The 20,788-nt window shown below is 39.9% G+C and overlaps 5 protein-coding genes across 6 annotated transcripts; 2 read left to right on the forward strand and 3 right to left on the reverse strand.

The window, feature by feature from the left end:
• Positions 1-94: 94 nt before the first annotated feature.
• On the reverse strand, positions 95-4,720 carry cdk5rap1 (CDK5 regulatory subunit associated protein 1). 2 transcript variants are annotated; one of them, XM_079185487.1, is made up of 13 exons: positions 4,289-4,720; positions 4,097-4,200; positions 3,974-4,008; positions 3,772-3,872; positions 3,489-3,699; positions 3,267-3,387; positions 2,707-2,937; positions 1,875-1,972; positions 1,676-1,731; positions 1,409-1,539; positions 1,131-1,280; positions 635-775; positions 95-438 (listed from the first exon to the last, which is right to left on the reverse strand). In XM_079185487.1, exons 1-13 carry the CDS (start codon positions 4,563-4,565, stop codon positions 298-300), a joined length of 1,797 nt encoding a protein of 598 aa, XP_079041613.1. In that variant the 5' UTR covers positions 4,566-4,720; the 3' UTR covers positions 95-297. The 2 variants fall into 2 exon arrangements, with proteins under 2 accessions (XP_079041613.1, XP_079041612.1); XM_079185486.1 differs by having other exon boundaries at positions 3,489-3,872.
• Positions 4,721-6,689: 1,969 nt separating this feature from the next.
• LOC306693829 (uncharacterized protein) lies at positions 6,690-7,258 on the reverse strand (the record flags this gene model as incomplete). Its single annotated transcript, XM_079156473.1, has 2 exons — positions 6,690-7,022; positions 7,136-7,258. 2 exons carry the CDS (start codon positions 7,256-7,258, stop codon positions 6,690-6,692), a joined length of 456 nt encoding a protein of 151 aa, XP_079012599.1.
• Positions 7,259-10,503: 3,245 nt separating this feature from the next.
• Positions 10,504-11,072, reverse strand: LOC306694366 (uncharacterized protein; the record flags this gene model as incomplete). Its single annotated transcript, XM_079157170.1, has 2 exons — positions 10,504-10,836; positions 10,950-11,072. 2 exons carry the CDS (start codon positions 11,070-11,072, stop codon positions 10,504-10,506), a joined length of 456 nt encoding a protein of 151 aa, XP_079013296.1.
• Positions 11,073-13,624: 2,552 nt separating this feature from the next.
• On the forward strand, positions 13,625-14,193 carry LOC306716129 (uncharacterized protein; the record flags this gene model as incomplete). Its single annotated transcript, XM_079186712.1, has 2 exons — positions 13,625-13,747; positions 13,861-14,193. The coding sequence occupies 2 exons, from the start codon at positions 13,625-13,627 to the stop codon at positions 14,191-14,193; spliced, it is 456 nt and encodes a 151-aa protein (XP_079042838.1).
• A 3,245-nt stretch (positions 14,194-17,438) lies between these two features.
• On the forward strand, positions 17,439-18,007 carry LOC306716128 (uncharacterized protein; the record flags this gene model as incomplete). Its single annotated transcript, XM_079186711.1, has 2 exons — positions 17,439-17,561; positions 17,675-18,007. The coding sequence occupies 2 exons, from the start codon at positions 17,439-17,441 to the stop codon at positions 18,005-18,007; spliced, it is 456 nt and encodes a 151-aa protein (XP_079042837.1).
• Positions 18,008-20,788: the final 2,781 nt, after the last annotated feature.

A 20,788-nucleotide genomic window follows, 5' to 3' on the forward strand; every position in this document is an offset into this window, starting at 1 on the left:
TCATTTGAGTCCCAACACAACGACCTCAATCAAGCAACAGACAAAACAAATCAGTCCCGGTTGTATATATTAAACAAACGTTATACTTTACATCATCCAACCCGGATTCAGCATCTTAAAGGGCCCACTTCAAAAAACACACACACACACACACACACACTGTATAAATAACATATCTAAATAGTCCAATGTGACAGCAAGATGACCCGTAAAAACAGCCTCCGCGTGTGTTTTCAAAGTCGTTGGAGAGAAGAAGGAAGTGTCCTGGTTTGTTTCCTGTGGGGTCACCTGCTTCGATCAGGAGCACGTTTCAATCCCGGTTGCGTCTGAGGCCACGTGTTCATCGAGCTGGTGCCTCTCGCAGCGCTTCACTGGGCCGCTCAGGGAGCTGTGACTGAGGGCTCGGCCTCTCAGGCTCTGGGAGCTGGACGACGATATCTATGTAAAGATAAGACGCACAACGTCAGAGTATGAGTGAATGATGAACCGTTTGAAAGTCGCCTTCTAGATCTCCACTGTGATGATGTCCATTATTTCATGCTAGAACCTCTTACCTTGGTCTTTATCTAAATACTTGCTTCTGTTAGTATTGTTAATGATGTATTATAAGCTATCTGCATGTAACAAACCTTACCTTCACCAGCACATAGTCTCCAGCATAGACCGGCGCAGTGTTGGATGCTGCAGGCTGAACGGCAACATCCTCTTTGGGGAAAATCACTTTCATGTTGCCGTCCGTTCTCCCACACAGGTCCTCGGTAGATCTTTTACTTTCCTGCGTTAAAAAATAGAAACCCCGGAGATGAGCAGTGTGGCCCGGCAACAGGTCGCGGTAATACTGCTTTCATCCGCTGTGGGCAGTGACACACGTCACAAATTCAATGTCTGTGTTTCTATAGGAGCCGGTCAATCCTTAAAGTAACGAGACTAAGAGGCGGGGGGGGGGGGGGCGGCACTGTGTCTGCCAATTTTCAAAGCTTCCTCTTGGATACTCGTTTGGCCATGGGCCGAGGTCTAGAAACGTCCCCGAACACAGCGAAATAAGAAGAAACTACAGGCAGAGGGCAATGTCTCTGCAGATACACCACTTCTAGTGGGTCCTAAGTAATGAGTCAGAGGGCAGTACTCACTCCCTCCACCAGGACGAGCTGCGTGCTGCCGATGAGCGCAGCGTTGACCCTCGCGGCTTCCTCTCTGAAGGCGCCGATGCACTCCTCCAGCCTCCGCCGCTTCTCCTCAGCCGGCACGTCATCCTGTAGCCGATGGGAGGCGTGGGTTTTCTGAGTCACGGAGAGAATGTAAAAACTCGATCACGCGTGGGGCGACCGAAGAGGGAACACGTTTGAAAGTGACCCTTTTTTTAAAAAACACAAGAGCTACACAGGTGACAAACCCCACAGGAGCTCACCTTTCTCATGCTGTAGGCAAACAGGAATCCCACATTGAAGCCCACCTCTCTGATCAGAGACAGGGTCTGCTGGTGGTCGTCCTCCGTTTCACCACAGAAGCCTGAGATGAAGTCACTGCTGAGACTCGCCTCTGACACACACACACACACACACACACACTTCATCAATATGACAATACCAAAGCAAAGGCCCTGTAGGTGATATTGCCAGCTGGGCTTTTCCACACGGTAAGATTCCTTGTGTGAGATGGTTGTGATCTTTCTTACCTGGGATGATTCTCTTGACGTTCTCCACAAGATCGAGGTAGGCCTCTCTCGTGTAGCTGTGCATTTAATAGGAAAACACATGTAATTAGAACACTTGGTGGCACATTAAAGAGACTTCACCGAGGACTTTACAACGAGAATTGATTTGACAATTTAGTTTTGGAAGAAAAAAGAAAAAAGAAGCAAAGTGGGGTCTTACCCGCGCCGCATGGCCTTCAGGACCTGGCTGCTGCCGCTCTGGGCTGGAAGGTGGATCTGCTTACAGATGTTCCCTCGCTCCGCAATCAGGTGCAAAACCTGTAAACGCAGCAGACAAGAGCAGGTCAGGAAGCCTCAGTCCTCCACAGAAAGGGGCAGGGTTTAGTTACAAAATGTGATCACACTGCGGGGGAAAAGGCTCCTTGTTGAACGTCTGCATTTACACTGGGTTGCGATGAGAGTTGGTGCTTTTGTGCATTCAGCGAGTCAAGTGTACAATACGGAAGCCATGAGTGGCAGGTGAGAAAAAAATAAAGTGGTTACCCATTTTCTGATCTTAAGTGTTTTCTCTCCGGTGTTTATGAAATCAGAACAGGTGACATTTTTCCATTCACTCTAAATACAAGGTACATATATTGTGTGTTCGCAAGTTATGTAAATTAACATTAAAATCCAGCAGAAAACATGAATGCTTTTAGTCCTCTTTAGAACTTGGGGTAACGGTGCACTTGAGCCTCCTGTGGCCGAAATGAGTATTACAACAACAAACAACACAATCTCTTTCTTTTAAAAACATTTTCACAGAAGGCAGAAGAAATAAAAGTGCTCTTGTGCTGTTGTATGTTTTGTAATTCAAACAACTCTAAAGGATTTCCACACACACACACAAAAACACAAAAAAAGATCCAGGAAAAAACGTTTTCCTCCACCTGTTGCACAGATAAGGAACTTTAGAAAGATGATCTTCTGAAGTCACAAACACAGGAGAGAAAACTATTTAGATCACACTTAGAAAATGGATCTTTTCTCAGGGCTTCCGTAGGAACACGTACCTCATCAGGAAAATCCTTGGGATGAGGGGAGGTGAATCTGATCCTCATGTCCGGATCGATGCGTGACACTCGGTCCAGCAGGTCGGAGAAGCGCAGACCTCCCTGCTTTGCTCTGTAGACGGTGTTGAAGCCCTGGCTGAGCTTGGTCGGGTCTGAGCCGGCGAACTGCTCTTCCGATGTGTCCCTGTAGCTGTTCACATTCTGACCCAGCAGAGTCACCTCCTTCACACCCTGGTATACAAACACAAAGATATACAGTATATATATATATATATATATATATATATATATATATATATATATATATATATATATATATATATATTAGAGGGGGGGTATTTATTTAGCCATTTGATAGTCACCATGTTGTGTTTTATGGCTCTATCTAAAACCATTGATTACTATTCATTTATGTCCTGATTTTCATAATTACTTTTGTGTTTTCTCTCAGATTTCATTTTATTACCTCGTACATTTCAGGTAGCAGTTGTGTACTAGCAATACTTCCGCTTTCAGTGTGTTTTCTACACTATAAACAAGTGTAGGAGGTCATAACTCGCCTGGTCGGACAGCATACGAACTTCCTCCAGCACGGAGCCGACGGGTCGACTCCTCTCTCTCCCTCGGGTGAAGGGAACGATGCAGTAACTGCACATGTTGTCGCAGCCTCGCATGATGGACCTGCCGGCACAAGAGACGCACGCACACACACACACAATCATCAGACACACTGTAGAAAATGATTGGAGATGCTGTGGAGCCTGCAAACAAAATACACCTACACAAAAGCACTGTTTCCCTGAGGAGCGTGGTGGACGGGCATGACGTCGGCGTAGGTCTCCTCCAGCGACAGCAGCACGTTGCTCGCCTGGAGACCTCCGTCAGCCACGGTCAAGAGGCGGGGGAGGTCCCGGTAGGCGTCCGGACCGGCGAGAACGTCCACGAGCTTCTCCCGCTCCAGCAGCTCCGTCTTCAGCCTCTCCGCCATGCACCCTGGACAAAACACGGACAGTTCATGCGTCTTGTAGCAGCAGAATGTCCGGACATGAGATATATAGAACTCACCTAAAATCCCAATTTTCATCAGCGTGTGGGACTTCAGCCGCTTCTTCTTCATCGCCGTTAGCTGTCGTAGTCTGTTCCAAATGGTTTGTTCAGCTTTTTCTCTGTGGAGAGAGACTTCTGTCCGTCAGCTGGTGCATCCGATTTAGTGTGTGTGGTGTTCATGGAAGCCTTGTAAAGCCATTTAACAGAGAACATATCTTACCTTATGGAGCATGTTACCAGAAGGACAACGTCTGCCTGTAAGCACAACATGTTTTTTTATTTTTACATTACTATTGTTTTCCCACATAAATTATCTTAAAAACAGAATGGAGCTCTTCTGTACCTCTGTTAAGTCCACTGTGCGTTGGTATCCCTTCCTCTGCAGTATGGACCAGGCGATCTCTGTGTCGTTCACGTTCATTTGACATCCGTAGGTTTCAAAATACACTGTGATAATCACACAAAAACACCAGTTTATTATAGCATTCGTCCCCAAAAAAAACCATTTCAAATGAACTTTGATTCATTGACTGACCTTTCCGTGAGTTCCCCATCTCCAGGTCCTCAGAGAGATAACTGTGTTTGTCGCACTCTTCAACGGCTGCACGAGTCGTATGAACCGAAACTCCTTTGATGAAGTCCTGCAGACTTGGACCGGAGGATATCTGAGTCTTGAACGTGTCTACGGTTGTCTTCCTCTCTCTTGGAGTCACAACAGTGTTGGCTAATTTAGAGCAATGTCTGGGTTGAGCACACCTGAGGGGTTTCCAGTGTTGCTGAAGGGTCATCAGGGGTTTCCTGAGGTATTCCATACTTAGTTAGCTGCACGAGCAAATGCTCTGGATTTAGCTCTGTAGTTAGCTACTTTTAGCGCAACTTACTAACACGTTGTCCCGTGTTTATCTTCATGAAATAGCATTAGCTACGTTGGGTAGTTAAATGTCATTCAGACACTCATGTCATGTGAAGCCAAAGATGTCATCTGAATAGCAAGAGGAGTCCGTCTCCCATTCCAAGGCAACGTTGTGAAGACCCGGAAGTGACATTGAGCTGTCAGAAATCACAAGGTTGCTGGGTAATAATTAGTTTTAGGAACGTTGGCAGGAATTTCTAGAGATTATCTAACGTATACAACAATCATTACCTCAACAACTTCAGGACTGATATCTGTGTGTGATATGGGCCTGGATTCAGGTGCACTCGCCTCAAGAAGGTACAACGTTTTTCTTTCTGTAATTTACAAACATGGCGTAGTAGTCAGGAAGAGTCGGGCGTTTTTATTATGAACGTTACACTGTTTCTTTACATTTTGTAAGCTGTGAGAGAATAAAAGGAATGGCTAAGCATTGCGGTGTCCTGCTCAGCCAAGCAGGAAGTTAACAGCAGGGAAATATCTTACGTCCCTTAGCCAAAGAGGACCCCGTGTACATCCCGCTTAACAGTTCGTGTAAAACTCTTTTTAAATTAAAAAAACGTTCCGGGCACAGGTGTTCCCTTCTACTGAAATTACAGGAACAACCAAAGGCGTAATTCACAACAAAGTCCAATTTTAAGAGCCAGAGTCTCTTTTCAAGAGGGACATGGTTAACATTACAGTTTTTCCATCAAAGCATCCGGGGCTGAAACTTAAAACCAAAAATGATGCAGTAAAAGTGTCTATGACATGTGTTCATTTGGTTTTATGACTGGATTTACTCGATATTAAAAGTGTGACTTAACATAGATAATCCCTCTTTGTCTAAAATCTTTATTGATGCATATTTCTATGCTTAGTTTAGAAGTCAACATGTTATGGATAAATAATAACTGTTTAGTGGATTTTATCTGGATTTCTTACCTCTATCAGCTATGGTACAATGAATAAACGATGACATGAGAAGACGTAATATTCAGTTAGAAGAGTTTGTTTATTCAACAAGTCACAATGAGCCTCATGAAGTATGAAAGCTCCAACTAGAGGTGATGATTCATCACAACAACAACTTGTAGATTTCTACAAGACACACTGTACTCAGAGAGAGTAAAGGAACAACTGTCTTTATAAAAGACAAACCGTTTACATGATGTGAGGACACAGTACTCACTGTCTTTAAAAACACTTTTCAAAATGGATTTCAACATTTGCACTTAGTGAACAAAGCAAATAGTAAAAGCTGACCTTACAACAGATCACATTCTTCTTAGTAAACATTGAATTCAATTGAATCCCAAAATGTAACTTTTCCATTGTCACTGGAAAACTGTGACAGTGTGACATTAAACAAACCTTTTACAATAAAAGGATAAACATATTGATCTTAAAACAGATCATTTTTCAATAATCACATGATGTCCATAAAAAAGGACATTTAAAATTTTTGATCTAAATGATCAATATTAATCTAGAGGCAACAAATATCACCAATGTATAATATTGAACCAACACATGACATGTCGTAAGGAATAAAAGTATCACAGGAAAATTGTGACATTAAGCAAATCTTTTAGTAAAATAAAAATAAACATTTGGATCTAATAACAGATCAGTTTGGAGTAATCAGAGAGATTAAAGTCCTTTAACATGTGTCAACAAGAAGAGTTAAAGTTTATGATCAACATGATCAATAACAATTAAAAGACACCAATGGTATCCATAGCGTTTACCACTCCACCAACACATGAAGTACAGTGATGTGTAATAACAATTGCTGATGCAATCAGATTGTGTTCATGCAACATGCATGACAAGATGTTCTCTTTCTGAACTTGAAAGATAAAGTTGCGTCATTTCCTCAGGAAATATCATCTTCCACAAAGAAAACAATCACAAGTAAACTTCTGTACAAACAGAAGAACAAGTTGATGAAATCTGAGAATTCAGAAGAATTCACTTCCAGTAATCTTTGACCAATGTGGTCGTCTCAGTTAGTCTGGTAGTAGCTCCAGTCTGTAGGTGTCTACCACGGCCTCCAGAGGGCGCTGTTGACTGGACTGTTGTCTTTGGTGATGCTGGTCTGGACTGTGGAGCTCAGAGGAGAGAAGTCAGCCTCTCTCAGGTTCTTATCAGAGGAAGACTGCAGCTTGTTGATGTGGTTCAGCAGTCTTCTCTGCTGTTGATGCTGCTGCTGCAGTCGTCTCAGGACACAAACTGTCATCTCCAGGATGTCTGCTTTCTCCAGCTTGGAGTCTGGCTGCTGTTTGAGGAACTCTGGATCCAGGAGAGACTTGAGCTGCTCAATGCTGCTGTTGATTCGCTCTCTGCGTAGCTTCTCCACCAGAGGCTTTCTGATCTGCAGAAAGAAGAACAAAGTCATTAATAATCTTATTCTGGAGTATAGAGTTAGCATGAAGAAAGACAACGTCTCATTGACAACATTTACATCTTCTTGAATTTTCAATTTACCTTGTGGGTCAGAGTCAGATGCTCCTGAGAATCGGTCATTGCTGCAGTGATTGTAGGTGCCATGTCTGGATCTCTGTGCTGTAGAGGTCTCTGTAGAGAGAATCTGATCTCTGCTGGCTTCATCCCTCCTATTTATAGTCCCACATCTCCATATGAATGTGTGGGTCTGGGTCTAGTTGGGGTTTCCCACAGTCTCAGCCAATCAGAGAGCTTGGTGAGACAATGAGGGAGGCAGCACACTTATTGCCCTTTATTCCTGGGGGACAATGGTTAGATCTCAGGGGAACAGGTGGAGGACTGGGGGGGTGATGGAGAGAGACTCTCAGAGCTCTGTGTGAATCTGGGAAAGTGGTGACCCTGTAGAGAGAGCAGATCTGCTGCCTGATGCTGGAATCAATGACTTTGACTGAGCACACGCTCATCATCACATCACACACGTGGGAGACTGATAATTAATTGCATCTTGGTTACAATGTCTTGTATGACTAACATTTTACTAAACTAAACAATCAGTGAAAATAGATCTTTTTGTCTAAGTTTTATGTGTTCCGACACCTGAAGTACCAAAATATTCTTTTCTTGATAAATTAAGATATAACATTTTCCATATATTTTGTTTTGACTTTTCCCCTAAGCTTTGAAAAATCGAAATACTGTGTTTTAGAAAATCAGTTATTTCATGTATTACTAACACTATAACTCATATGATGTATTCACAAACGTGAAGACAACAGTAGTTTTCTGTCCAGATGTTTCAGTCTTGTGACTTGTGTCTTGTGGTCAGTGTGGGTAGAAAGTTGGTCTCAGTTTCCCACACTGGCTCCTTGAATGCTGGTCAATGAACAACAAAGGACGTTGAATGGAGCCTTTGTGACTGATACTGGACGTGTGTTGTAGTAGAAACAGAGCCTGACGTCACCAACCATCTGGAGGGAAAGGACATCATTGGCTGACTCTGACTGTTTGTAAAGTTCAACATTTTTGACGAAAATACATCATAGAGTATCACCAAAAAAACGTAATCCTGTCATACTTTTAGTGTCCAATCATCGTCATACATTCTGGACCTCCATCAATAATCGTGCCTGATTATTGACCGTTAGCTGGGTCAAACCTCCAGCTCTACACATGAAGGTGGGAGGTTTCGGGGAGCAGCTGTTTCCTGAAGTGTGCCAAATCCCTTTGGAGAATTCCTCGTCTGCTGGTGGGATGAATGTCATTCACACTCAACTCTTTCCTCCAGAGCTTTCCCACACTCCGTCTATTAGCAGTAAATAGACATGTGCTCCTCTACAAATGGATCTTTTGAGGATCCTGTGCACGCAGTGTGTGACGTTAAGGAAAGAGGGCGGGGCCTCATCAAAAATGACTTCTCATTAAAGTGAGAAGCTGATACATAACGTTAAGTTAAACTACAGAAGGCCATTACTAAAGAGTTTGCAGTGTGAATGTTGGAGGTTGAAAAATGTAACAGCGATTTGCCTCAATTGTGCGAAAGATATGAGAAACACGAAAAGTAGACTTGAAATGTCTAGGTTGGAAAATGTGGAACTAAGTTGCAGTAAAAGCGGTGGAAAAATAATAGTAAGGAGCAAGAAAGAATATAAGTTGTGAATGCTTCCAACATTCAAACTAATTAACCAAAATATTAGGTTCGTTATAGAGTCACTGATGGAAACCTTTTGAAACACCATGTTCAAAATATTCTCTCTCATTTGATGAAATGTCAACTTTATAAAAAAGTGTTCATACTGATTTATATCAGAGGAACAGTTAGAAGAGAAGACATCTTTTAAAACAAGTTCCAGTTTTGAGATCCAGAGTCTCTCTTAGTCTCCGTCCCTTCAGGTCAGAGGTCTGGATCTATTGTCCCACAGGGCTCTGTGAGTGAGCTTCCTCTGGTTTCACACACTCTGTCCTTTCACTGGAGGAACAATAGAAGTGTGTCTCATTATGCAGCACATTAGATACAATGACTGACCTCTTACAAGACACACAGGGTTAACTTTAAAGTTTTTACGTTTCAACACCTGAAACTTACAATTTGTTTAAAGATTGTCTTTAAAATGTACTTTTTTTCATTTGTTTGATGAATTGATTTACTCCTTATAGAGTGATGTATCATTAATAATCCCTCTCCATCAATAATGTTAATTGAACCACATTCCTATACTTAGTTTAACCATAAACAGGTTTGTTACTGTTGATCAATTACTGTATGTTCTGAACCTTATCTTGATTTATCATTCAAAGATATGATGGATGATGGAGACCTCTATCAGTTATGATGAAATGAATAAACGATGACATGAGAAGACATAATATTCAGTTAGAAGTGTTTTATTCAACAAGTCACAATGAGCCTCATGAAGTATGAAAGCTCCAACTAGAGGTGATGATTCATCACAACAACAACTTGTAGATTTCTACAAGACACACTGTACTCAGAGAGAGTAAAGGAACAACTGTCTTTATAAAAGACAAACCGTTTACATGATGTGAGGACACAGTACTCACTGTCTTTAAAAACACTTTTCAAAATGGATTTCAATATTTGCACTTAGTGAACAAAGCAAATAGTAAAAGCTGACCTTACAACAGATCACATTCTTCTTAGTAAACACTGAATTCAATTGAATCCCAAAATGTAACTTTTCCATTGTCACTGGAAAACTGTGACAGTGTGACGTTAAACAAACCTTTTACAATAAAAGGATAAACATATTGATCTTAAAACAGATCATTTTTCAATAATCACATGATGTCCATAAAAAGGACATTTAACATTTTTGATCTAAATGATCAATATTAATCAAGAGGTAACAAATATCACCAATGTATAATATTGTACCAACACATGACATGTCGTAAGGAATAAAAGTATCACAGGAAAATTGTGACATTAAGCAAATCTTTTAGTAAAATAAAAATAAACATTTGGATCTAATAACAGATCAGTTTGGAGTAATCAGAGAGATTAAAGTCCTTTAACATGTGTCAACAAGAAGAGTTAAAGTTTATGATCAACATGATCAATAACAATTAAAAGACACCAATGGTATCCATAGCTTTTACCACTCCACCAATACATGAAGTACAGTGATGTGTAATAATAATTGCTGATGCAATCAGATTGTGTTCATGCAACATGCATGACAAGATGTTCTCTTTCTGAACTTGAAAGATAAAGTTGCGTCATTTCCTCAGGAAATATCATCTTCCACAAAGAAAACAATCACAAGTAAACTTCTGTACAAACAGAAGAACAAGTTGATCAAATCTGAGAATTCAGAAGAATTCACTTCCAGTAATCTTTGACCAATGTGGTCGTCTCAGTTAGTCTGGTAGTAGCTCCAGCCTGTAGGTGTCTACCACGGCCTCCAGAGGGCGCTGTTGACTGGACTGTTGTCTTTGGTGATGCTGGTCTGGACTGTGGAGCTCAGAGGAGAGAAGTCAGCCTCTCTCAGGTTCTTATCAGAGGAAGACTGCAGCTTGTTGATGTGGTTCAGCAGTCTTCTCTGCTGTTGATGCTGCTGCTGCAGTCGTCTCAGGACACAAACTGTCATCTCCAGGATGTCTGCTTTCTCCAGCTTGGAGTCTGGCTGCTGTTTGAGGAACTCTGGATCCAGGAGAGACTTGAGCTGCTCAATGCTGCTGTTGATTCGCTCTCTGCGTAACTTCTCCACCAGAGGCTTTCTGATCTGCAGAAAGAAGAACAAAGTCATTAATAATCTTATTCTGGAGTATAGAGTTAGCATGAAGAAAGACAACGTCTCATTGACAACATTTACATCTTCTTGAATCTTCAATTTACCTTGTGGGTCAGAGTCAGATGCTCCTGAGAATCGGTCATTGCTGCAGTGATTGTAGGTGCCATGTCTGGATCTCTGTGCTGTAGAGGTCTCTGTAGAGAGAATCTGATCTCTGCTGGCTTCATCCCTCCTATTTATAGTCCCACATCTCCATATGAATGTGTGGGTCTGGGTCTAGTTGGGGTTTCCCACAGTCTCAGCCAATCAGAGAGCTTGGTGAGACAATGAGGGAGGCAGCACACTTATTGCTCTTTATTCCTGGGGGACAATGGTTAGATCTCAGGGGAACAGGTGGAGGACTGGGGGGGTGATGGAGAGAGACTCTCAGAGCTCTGTGTGAATCTGGGAAAGTGGTGACCCTGTAGAGAGAGCAGATCTGCTGCCTGATGCTGGAATCAATGACTTTGACTGAGCACACGCTCATCATCACATCACACACGTGGGAGACTGATAATTAATTGCATCTTGGTTACAATGTCTTGTATGACTAACATTTTACTAAACTAAATAATCAGTGAAAATAGATCTTTTTGTCTAAGTTTTATGTGTTCCGACACCTGAAGTACCAAAATATTCTTTTCTTGATAAATTAAGATATAACATTTTCCATATATTTTGTTTTGACTTTTCCCCTAAACTTTGAAAAATTGAAATACTGTGTTTTAGAATATCAGTTATTTCATGTATTACTAACACTATAACTCATATGATGAATTCACAAACGTGAAGACAACAGTAGTTTTCTGTCCAGATGTTTCAGTCTTGTGACTTGTGTCTTGTGGTCAGTGTGGGTAGAAAGTTGGTCTCAGTTTCCCACACTGGCTCCTTGAATGCTGGTCAATGAACAACAAAGGACGTTGAATGGAGCCTTTGTGACTGATACTGGACGTGTGTTGTCGTAGAAACAGAGCCTGACGTCACCAACCATCTGGAGGGAAAGGACACCATTGGCTGACTCTGACAGTCTGTAAAGTTTAAAATTATGATGAAAGTTTCACAATAATTGTTTGGCTGAATTGATTCAGCAAATTATTAAGTCAACATTAAGAGATCTTGATCATATCAATGTTTTGTATATTTTTCTTTCCAATAAGAAACGGTTTAAATATGTCCTCTCTGTAGATGAGGGTGGGAGGTTCACACAGCTGTTCCCTGAAGTGTGCCAAATCCCTTTGGAGAATAATCTGCTGCTGGTGATCAAAGTTTAACATAATAATCATGTGAAACTCTGATCTCCAGAGTTTTCCCACTCTGTCCATTAAAAGAAATTAAGCTCTTTGCCTAAATCCAAATAGATCTTTTGATTATTCTTTGTTTACTCATGGACTTAACTTGGTTGTTGGTCTGTCTTTCTTTTAAATATTCTACAATTCAACATTTAATCCCAAAATATAGAAAGTATAAATTATCTGTGCTGTAAACCTTCGCTGGAATTACATGTCATTTAAATATTCACAAATCCTGTGTTGTTAATGTAACAGTATACTCTGAGGTCATCATGTGAAAGGTGAGGTCATCTTCTGTCAGTAAAACGCTGACCTGTGTGGTATCAATACTGAACAATGTTCTCTTTTCTAGAGTCAAAATATCATGAGATTGTAATCCTGAAAAAAACCAAATATTTTATATTTATATTCTTGATATCTATCTAGTTTTACAATTGACCTCACTTCACAAATTCATGGAATAACTTTTCCTTTTTTTTTAACAAAGTAGGAACGGTTGAAGAAACATAAATCTATGTTTGAATAAGATTATGAATTTTACACATTTGAGATCCAGAGTCTCTCTTAGTCTCCGTCCCTTCAGGTCAGAGGTCTGGATCTATTGTCCCACAGGGCTCTGTGAGTGAGCTTCCTCTGGTTTCACACACTCTGTCCTTTCACTGGAGGAACAATAGAAGTGTGTCTCATTATGCAACACATTAGATACAATGACTGACCTCTTACAAGACACACAGGGTTAACTTTAAAGTTTTTACGTTTCAACACCTGAAACTTACAATTTTTTACAAAATTGTCTTTAAAATGTACTTTTTTTCATTTGGTTTCTTCTGGTGGCATTGTGATGGGACACAGAGCTGAACTGCACTTACATTAGTTGCACTGACTGAGAATTGTGTCAGTGTTGTGTTGTAACGTCAGTTGATAAATACAACAGTTAATATTGGTAGTTCATCCAGCCCGCTCATTGCAAATGTGTTTTTTCTTGTTCATATTGTGTGTGGTTAACAAATAATTTCCTTTTTATGTTGCACTGAAATGAAGTCATTTAGTGTGTTCTTGGTCACATCAATTTGAAAGCTGGACCAAAGTGTTTGATTTCATTCAATTACAATTAGGCCAAATAAAAAGCCTCAAATTGTAAGTACAGTCTGGATGGTATTTTTCTCTCAACGCCTCAATAAGTAGATCTTGCCTGTCACCAAGGCAGAGGTCAGGGATCTTGGGCTTTCCCAGATTCACACAGAGCTCTGAGAGTCTCTCTCCATCACCCCCCCCAGTCCTCCACCTGTTCCCCTGAGATCTAACCATTGTCCCCCAGGAATAAAGAGCAATAAGTGTGCTGCCTCCCTCATTGTCTCACCAAGCTCTCTGATTGGCTGAGACTGTGGGAAACCCCAACTAGACCCAGACCCACACATTCATATGGAGATGTGGGACTATAAATAGGAGGGATGAAGCCAGCAGAGATCAGATTCTCTCTACAGAGACCTCTACAGCACAGAGATCCAGACATGGCACCTACAATCACTGCAGCAATGACCGATTCTCAGGAGCATCTGACTCTGACCCACAAGGTAAATTGAAGATTCAAGAAGATGTAAATGTTGTCAATGAGACGTTGTCTTTCTTCATGCTAACTCTATACTCCAGAATAAGATTATTAATGACTTTGTTCTTCTTTCTGCAGATCAGAAAGCCTCTGGTGGAGAAGTTACGCAGAGAGCGAATCAACAGCAGCATTGAGCAGCTCAAGTCTCTCCTGGATCCAGAGTTCCTCAAACAGCAGCCAGACTCCAAGCTGGAGAAAGCAGACATCCTGGAGATGACAGTTTGTGTCCTGAGACGACTGCAGCAGCAGCATCAACAGCAGAGAAGACTGCTGAACCACATCAACAAGCTGCAGTCTTCCTCTGATAAGAACCTGAGAGAGGCTGACTTCTCTCCTCTGAGCTCCACAGTCCAGACCAGCATCACCAAAGACAACAGTCCAGTCAACAGCGCCCTCTGGAGGCCGTGGTAGACACCTACAGACTGGAGCTACTACCAGACTAACTGAGACGACCACATTGGTCAAAGATTACTGGAAGTGAATTCTTCTGAATTCTCAGATTTGATCAACTTGTTCTTCTGTTTGTACAGAAGTTTACTTGTGATTGTTTTCTTTGTGGAAGATGATATTTCCTGAGGAAATGACGCAACTTTATCTTTCAAGTTCAGAAAGAGAACATCTTGTCATGCATGTTGCATGAACACAATCTGATTGCATCAGCAATTATTATTACACATCACTGTACTTCATGTATTGGTGGAGTGGTAAAAGCTATGGATACCATTGGTGTCTTTTAATTGTTATTGATCATGTTGATCATAAACTTTAACTCTTCTTGTTGACACATGTTAAAGGACTTTAATCTCTCTGATTACTCCAAACTGATCTGTTATTAGATCCAAATGTTTATTTTTATTTTACTAAAAGATTTGCTTAATGTCACAATTTTCCTGTGATACTTTTATTCCTTACGACATGTCATGTGTTGGTACAATATTATACATTGGTGATATTTGTTACCTCTTGATTAATATTGATCATTTAGATCAAAAATGTTAAATGTCCTTTTTATGGACATCATGTGATTATTGAAAAATGATCTGTTTTAAGATCAATATGTTTATCCTTTTATTGTAAAAGGTTTGTTTAACGTCACACTGTCACAGTTTTCCAGTGACAATGGAAAAGTTATATTTTGGGATTCAATTGAATTCAGTGTTTACTAAGAAGAATGTGATCTGTTGTAAGGTCAGCTTTTACTATTTGCTTTGTTCACTAAGTGCAAATGTTGAAATCCATTTTGAAAAGTGTTTTTAAAGACAGTGAGTACTGTGTCCTCACATCATGTAAACGGTTTGTCTTTTATAAAGACAGTTGTTCCTTTACTCTCTCTGAGTACAGTGTGTCTTGTAGAAATCTACAAGTTGTTGTTGTGATGAATCATCACCTCTAGTTGGAGCTTTCATACTTCATGAGGCTCATTGTGACTTGTTGAATAAAACACTTCTAACTGAATATTATGTCTTCTCATGTCATCGTTTATTCATTTCATCATAACTGATAGAGGTCTCCATCATCCATCATATCTTTGAATGATAAATCAAGATAAGGTTCAGAACATACAGTAATTGATCAACAGTAACAAACCTGTTTATGGTTAAACTAAGTATAGGAATGTGCTTCAATCAACATTATTGATGGAGAGGGATTATTAATGATACATCACTCTATAAGGAGTAAATCAATTCATCAAACAAATGAAAAAAAGTACATTTTAAAGACAATCTTTAAAAAAATTGTAAGTTTCAGGTGTTGAAACGTAAAAACTTTAAAGTTAACCCTGTGTGTCTTGTAAGAGGTCAGTCATTGTATCTAATGTGCTGCATAATGAGACACACTTCTATTGTTCCTCCAGTGAAAGGACAGAGTGTGTGAAACCAGAGGAAGCTCACTCACAGAGCCCTGTGGGACAATAGATCCAGACCTCTGACCTGAAGGGACGGAGACTAAGAGAGACTCTGGATCTCAAAACTGGAACTTGTTTTAAAAGATGTCTTCTCTTCTAACTGTTCCTCTGATATAAATCAGTATCAACACTTTTTTATAAAGTTGACATTTCATCAAATGAGAGAGAATATTTTGAACATGGTGTTTCAAAAGGTTTCCATCAGTGACTCTATAACGAACCTAATATTTTGGTTAATTAGTTTGAATGTTGGAAGCATTCACAACTTATATTCTTTCTTGCTCCTTACTATTATTTTTCCACCGCTTTTACTGCAACTTAGTTCCACATTTTCCAACCTAGACATTTCAAGTCTACTTTTCGTGTTTCTCAAATCTTTCACACAATTGAGGCAAATCGCTGTTACATTTTTCAACCTCGAACATTCACACTGCAAACTCTTTAGTAATGGCCTTCTGTACTTTAACTCAATGTTATGTATCAGCTTCTCACTTTAATGAGAAGTCATTTTTGATGAGGCCCCGCCCTCTTTCCTTAACGTCACACACTGCGTGCACAGGATCCTCAAAAGATCCATTTGTAGAGGAGCACATGTCTATTTACTGCTAATAGACGGAGTGTGGGAAAGCTCTGGAGGAAAGAGTTGAGTGTGAATGACATTCATCCCACCAGCAGACGAGGAATTCTCCAAAGGGATTTGGCACACTTCAGGAAACAGCTGCTCCCCGAAACCTCCCACCTTCATGTGTAGAGCTGGAGGTTTGACCCAGCTAACGGTCAATAATCAGGCACGATTATTGATGGGGGTCCAGAATGTATGACGATGATTGGACACTAAAAGTATGACAGGATTACGTTTTTTTGGTGATACTCTATGATGTATTTTCGTCAAAAATGTCGAACTTTACAAACAGTCAGAGTCAGCCAATGGTGTCCTTTCCCTCCAGATGGTTGGTGACGTCAGGCTCTGTTTCTACGACAACACACGTCCAGTATCAGTCACAAAGGCTCCATTCAACGTCCTTTGTTGTTCATTGACCAGCATTCAAGGAGCCAGTGTGGGAAACTGAGACCAACTTTCTACCCACACTGACCACAAGACACAAGTCACAAGACTGAAACATCTGGACAGAAAACTACTGTTGTCTTCACGTTTGTGAATACATCATATGAGTTATAGTGTTAGTAATACATGAAATAACTGATATTCTAAAACACAGTATTTCAATTTTTCAAAGTTTAGGGGAAAAGTCAAAACAAAATATATGGAAAATGTTATATCTTAATTTATCAAGAAAAGAATATTTTGGTACTTCAGGTGTCGGAACACATAAAACTTAGTCAAAAAGATCTATTTTCACTGATTATTTAGTTTAGTAAAATGTTAGTCATACAAGACATTGTAACCAAGATGCAATTAATTATCAGTCTCCCACGTGTGTGATGTGATGATGAGCGTGTGCTCAGTCAAAGTCATTGATTCCAGCATCAGGCAGCAGATCTGCTCTCTCTACAGGGTCACCACTTTCCCAGATTCACACAGAGCTCTGAGAGTCTCTCTCCATCACCCCCCCAGTCCTCCACCTGTTCCCCTGAGATCTAACCATTGTCCCCCAGGAATAAAGAGCAATAAGTGTGCTGCCTCCCTCATTGTCTCACCAAGCTCTCTGATTGGCTGAGACTGTGGGAAACCCCAACTAGACCCAGACCCACACATTCATATGGAGATGTGGGACTATAAATAGGAGGGATGAAGCCAGCAGAGATCAGATTCTCTCTACAGAGACCTCTACAGCACAGAGATCCAGACATGGCACCTACAATCACTGCAGCAATGACCGATTCTCAGGAGCATCTGACTCTGACCCACAAGGTAAATTGAAGATTCAAGAGGATTTAAATGTTGTCAATGAGACGTTGTCTTTCTTCATGCTAACTCTATACTCCAGAATAAGATTATTAATGACTTTGTTCTTCTTTCTGCAGATCAGAAAGCCTCTGGTGGAGAAGTTACGCAGAGAGCGAATCAACAGCAGCATTGAGCAGCTCAAGTCTCTCCTGGATCCAGAGATCCTCAAACAGCAGCCAGACTCCAAGCTGGAGAAAGCAGACATCCTGGAGATGACAGTTTGTGTCCTGAGACGACTGCAGCAGCAGCATCAACAGCAGAGAAGACTGCTGAACCACATCAACAAGCTGCAGTCTTCCTCTGATAAGAACCTGAGAGAGGCTGACTTCTCTCCTCTGAGCTCCACAGTCCAGACCAGCATCACCAAAGAAAAGAGTCCAGTCAACAGCGCCCTCTGGAGGCCGTGGTAGACACCTACAGACTGGAGCTACTACCAGACTAACTGAGACGACCACATTGGTCAAAGATTACTGGAAGTGAATTCTTCTGAATTCTCAGATTTGATCAACTTGTTCTTCTGTTTGTACAGAAGTTTACTTGTGATTGTTTTCTTTGTGGAAGATGATATTTCCTGAGGAAATGACGCAACTTTATCTTTCAAGTTCAGAAAGAGAACATCTTGTCATGCATGTTGCATGAACACAATCTGATTGCATCAGCAATTGTTATTACACATCACTGTACTTCATGTATTGGTGGAGTGGTAAACGCTATGGATACCATTGGTGTCTTTTAATTGTTATTGATCATGTTGATCATAAACTTTAACTCTTCTTGTTGACACATGTTAAAGGACTTTAATCTCTCTGATTACTCCAAACTGATCTGTTATTAGATCCAAATGTTTATTTTTATTTTACTAAAAGATTTGCTTAATGTCACAATTTTCCTGTGATACTTTTATTCCTTACGACATGTCATGTGTTGGTACAATATTATACATTGGTGATATTTGTTACCTCTTGATTAATATTGATCATTTAGATCAAAAATGTTAAATGTTCTTTTTATGGACATTTTGTCATAATGGACTCTTCCTCACTTTATGTGATTATTGAAAAATGATCTGTTTTAAGATCAATATGTTTATCCTTTTATTGTAAAAGGTTTGTTTAACGTCACACTGTCACAGTTTTCCAGTGACAATGGAAAAGTTATATTTTGGGATTCAATTGAATTCAGTGTTTACTAAGAAGAATGTGATCTGTTGTAAGGTCAGCTTTTACTATTTGCTTTGTTCACTAAGTGCAAATGTTGAAATCCATTTTGAAAAGTGTTTTTAAAGACAGTGAGTACTGTGTCCTCACATCATGTAAACGGTTTGTCTTTTATAAAGACAGTTGTTCCTTTACTCTCTCTGAGTACAGTGTGTCTTGTAGAAATCTACAAGTTGTTGTTGTGATGAATCATCACCTCTAGTTGGAGCTTTCATACTTCATGAGGCTCATTGTGACTTGTTGAATAAAACACTTCTAACTGAATATTATGTCTTCTCATGTCATCGTTTATTCATTTCATCATAACTGATAGAGGTCTCCATCATCCATCATATCTTTGAATGATAAATCAAGATAAGGTTCAGAACATACAGTAATTGATCAACAGTAACAAACCTGTTTATGGTTAAACTAAGTATAGGAATGTGGTTCAATTAACATTGTTGATGGAGAGGGATTATCAATGATACATCACTCTATAAGGAGTAAATCAATTCATCAAACCAAATGAAAAAAAAGTACATTTTAAAGACAATTTTGTAAAAAATTGTAAGTTTCAGGTGTTGAAAAGTAAAAACTTTAAAGTTAACCCTGTGTGTCTTGTAAGAGGTCAGTCATTGTATCTAATGTGTTGCATAATGAGACACACTTCTATTGTTCCTCCAGTGAAAGGACAGTGTGTGAAACCAGAGGAAGCTCACTCACAGAGCCCTGTGGGACAATAGATCCAGACCTCTGACCTGAAGGGACGGAGACTAAGAGAGACTCTGGATCTCAAATGTGTAAAGTTCATAATCTTATTCAAACATAGATTTATGTTTCTTCAACAGTTCCTACTTTGTTAAAAAAAAAGGAAAAGTTATTCCATGAATTTGTGAAGTGAGGTAAATTGTAAAACTAGATAGATATCAAGAATATAAATATAAAATATTTGGTGTTTTTCAGGATTACAATCTCATGATGTTTTGATTCTAGAGAAGAGAATATTGTTCAGTATTGATTCCACACAGGTCAGCGTTTTACTGACAGAAGATGACCTCACCTTTCACATGATGACCTCAGAGTATACTGTTACATTAACAACACAGGATTTGTGAATATTTAAATGACATGTGATTCCAGCGAAGGTTTACAGCACAGCTAATTTATACTTTCTATATTTTGGGATTAAATGTTGAATTGTAGAATATTTAAAAGAAAGACAGACCAACAACCAAGTTAAGTCCATGAGTAAACAAAGAATAATCAAAAGATCTATTTGGATTTAGGCAAAGAGCTTAATTTCTCATAATGGACAGAGTGGGAAAACTCTGGAGATCAGAGTTTCACATGATTATTATGTTAAACTCTGATCACCAGCAGCAGATTATTCTCCAAAGGGATTTGGCACACTTCAGGGAAGAGCTGTCTGAACCTCCCACCCTCATCTACAGAGAGGACATATTTAAACCGTTTCTTATTGGAAAGAAAAATATACAAAACATTGATATGATCAAGATCTCTTAATGTTGACTTAATAATTTGCTAAATCAATTCAGCCAAACAATTATTGTGAAACTTTCATCATAATTTTAAACTTTACAGACTGTCAGAGTCAGCCAATGGTGTCCTTTCCCTCCAGATGGTTGGTGACGTCAGGCTCTGTTTCTACTACAACACACGTCCAGTATCAGTCACAAAGGCTCCATTCAACGTCCTTTGTTGTTCATTGACCAGCATTCAAGGAGCCAGTGTGGGAAACTGAGACCAACTTTCTACCCACACTGACCACAAGACACAAGTCACAAGCCTGAAACATCTGGACAGAAAACTACTGTTGTCTTCACGTTTGTGAATACATCATATGAGTTATAGTGTTAGTAATACATGAAATAACTGATTTTCTAAAACACAGTATTTCAATTTTTCAAAGTTTAGGGGAAAAGTCAAAACAAAATATATGGAAAATGTTATATCTTAATTTATCAAGAAAAG

This window comes from Pholis gunnellus (assembly GCF_910591455.1).
Source record: "Pholis gunnellus genome assembly, chromosome: 3".
NCBI lineage: Eukaryota > Metazoa > Chordata > Actinopteri > Perciformes > Pholidae > Pholis > Pholis gunnellus.

Excerpts from the sequence above, each read along its gene's own strand:
- cdk5rap1 (XM_079185486.1), bottom strand. The coding sequence starts at position 4,565 with ATGGAATACCTCAGGAAACCCCTGATGACCCTTCAGCAACACTGGAAA. Across the intron at positions 4,201-4,288 it reads GATGGGGAACTCACGGAAAG|TGTATTTTGAAACCTACGGA; the intron begins GTCAGTCAATGA and ends TGATTATCACAG. Across the intron at positions 439-634 it reads GAGACTATGTGCTGGTGAAG|ATATCGTCGTCCAGCTCCCA; the intron begins GTAAGGTTTGTT and ends ATCTTTACATAG.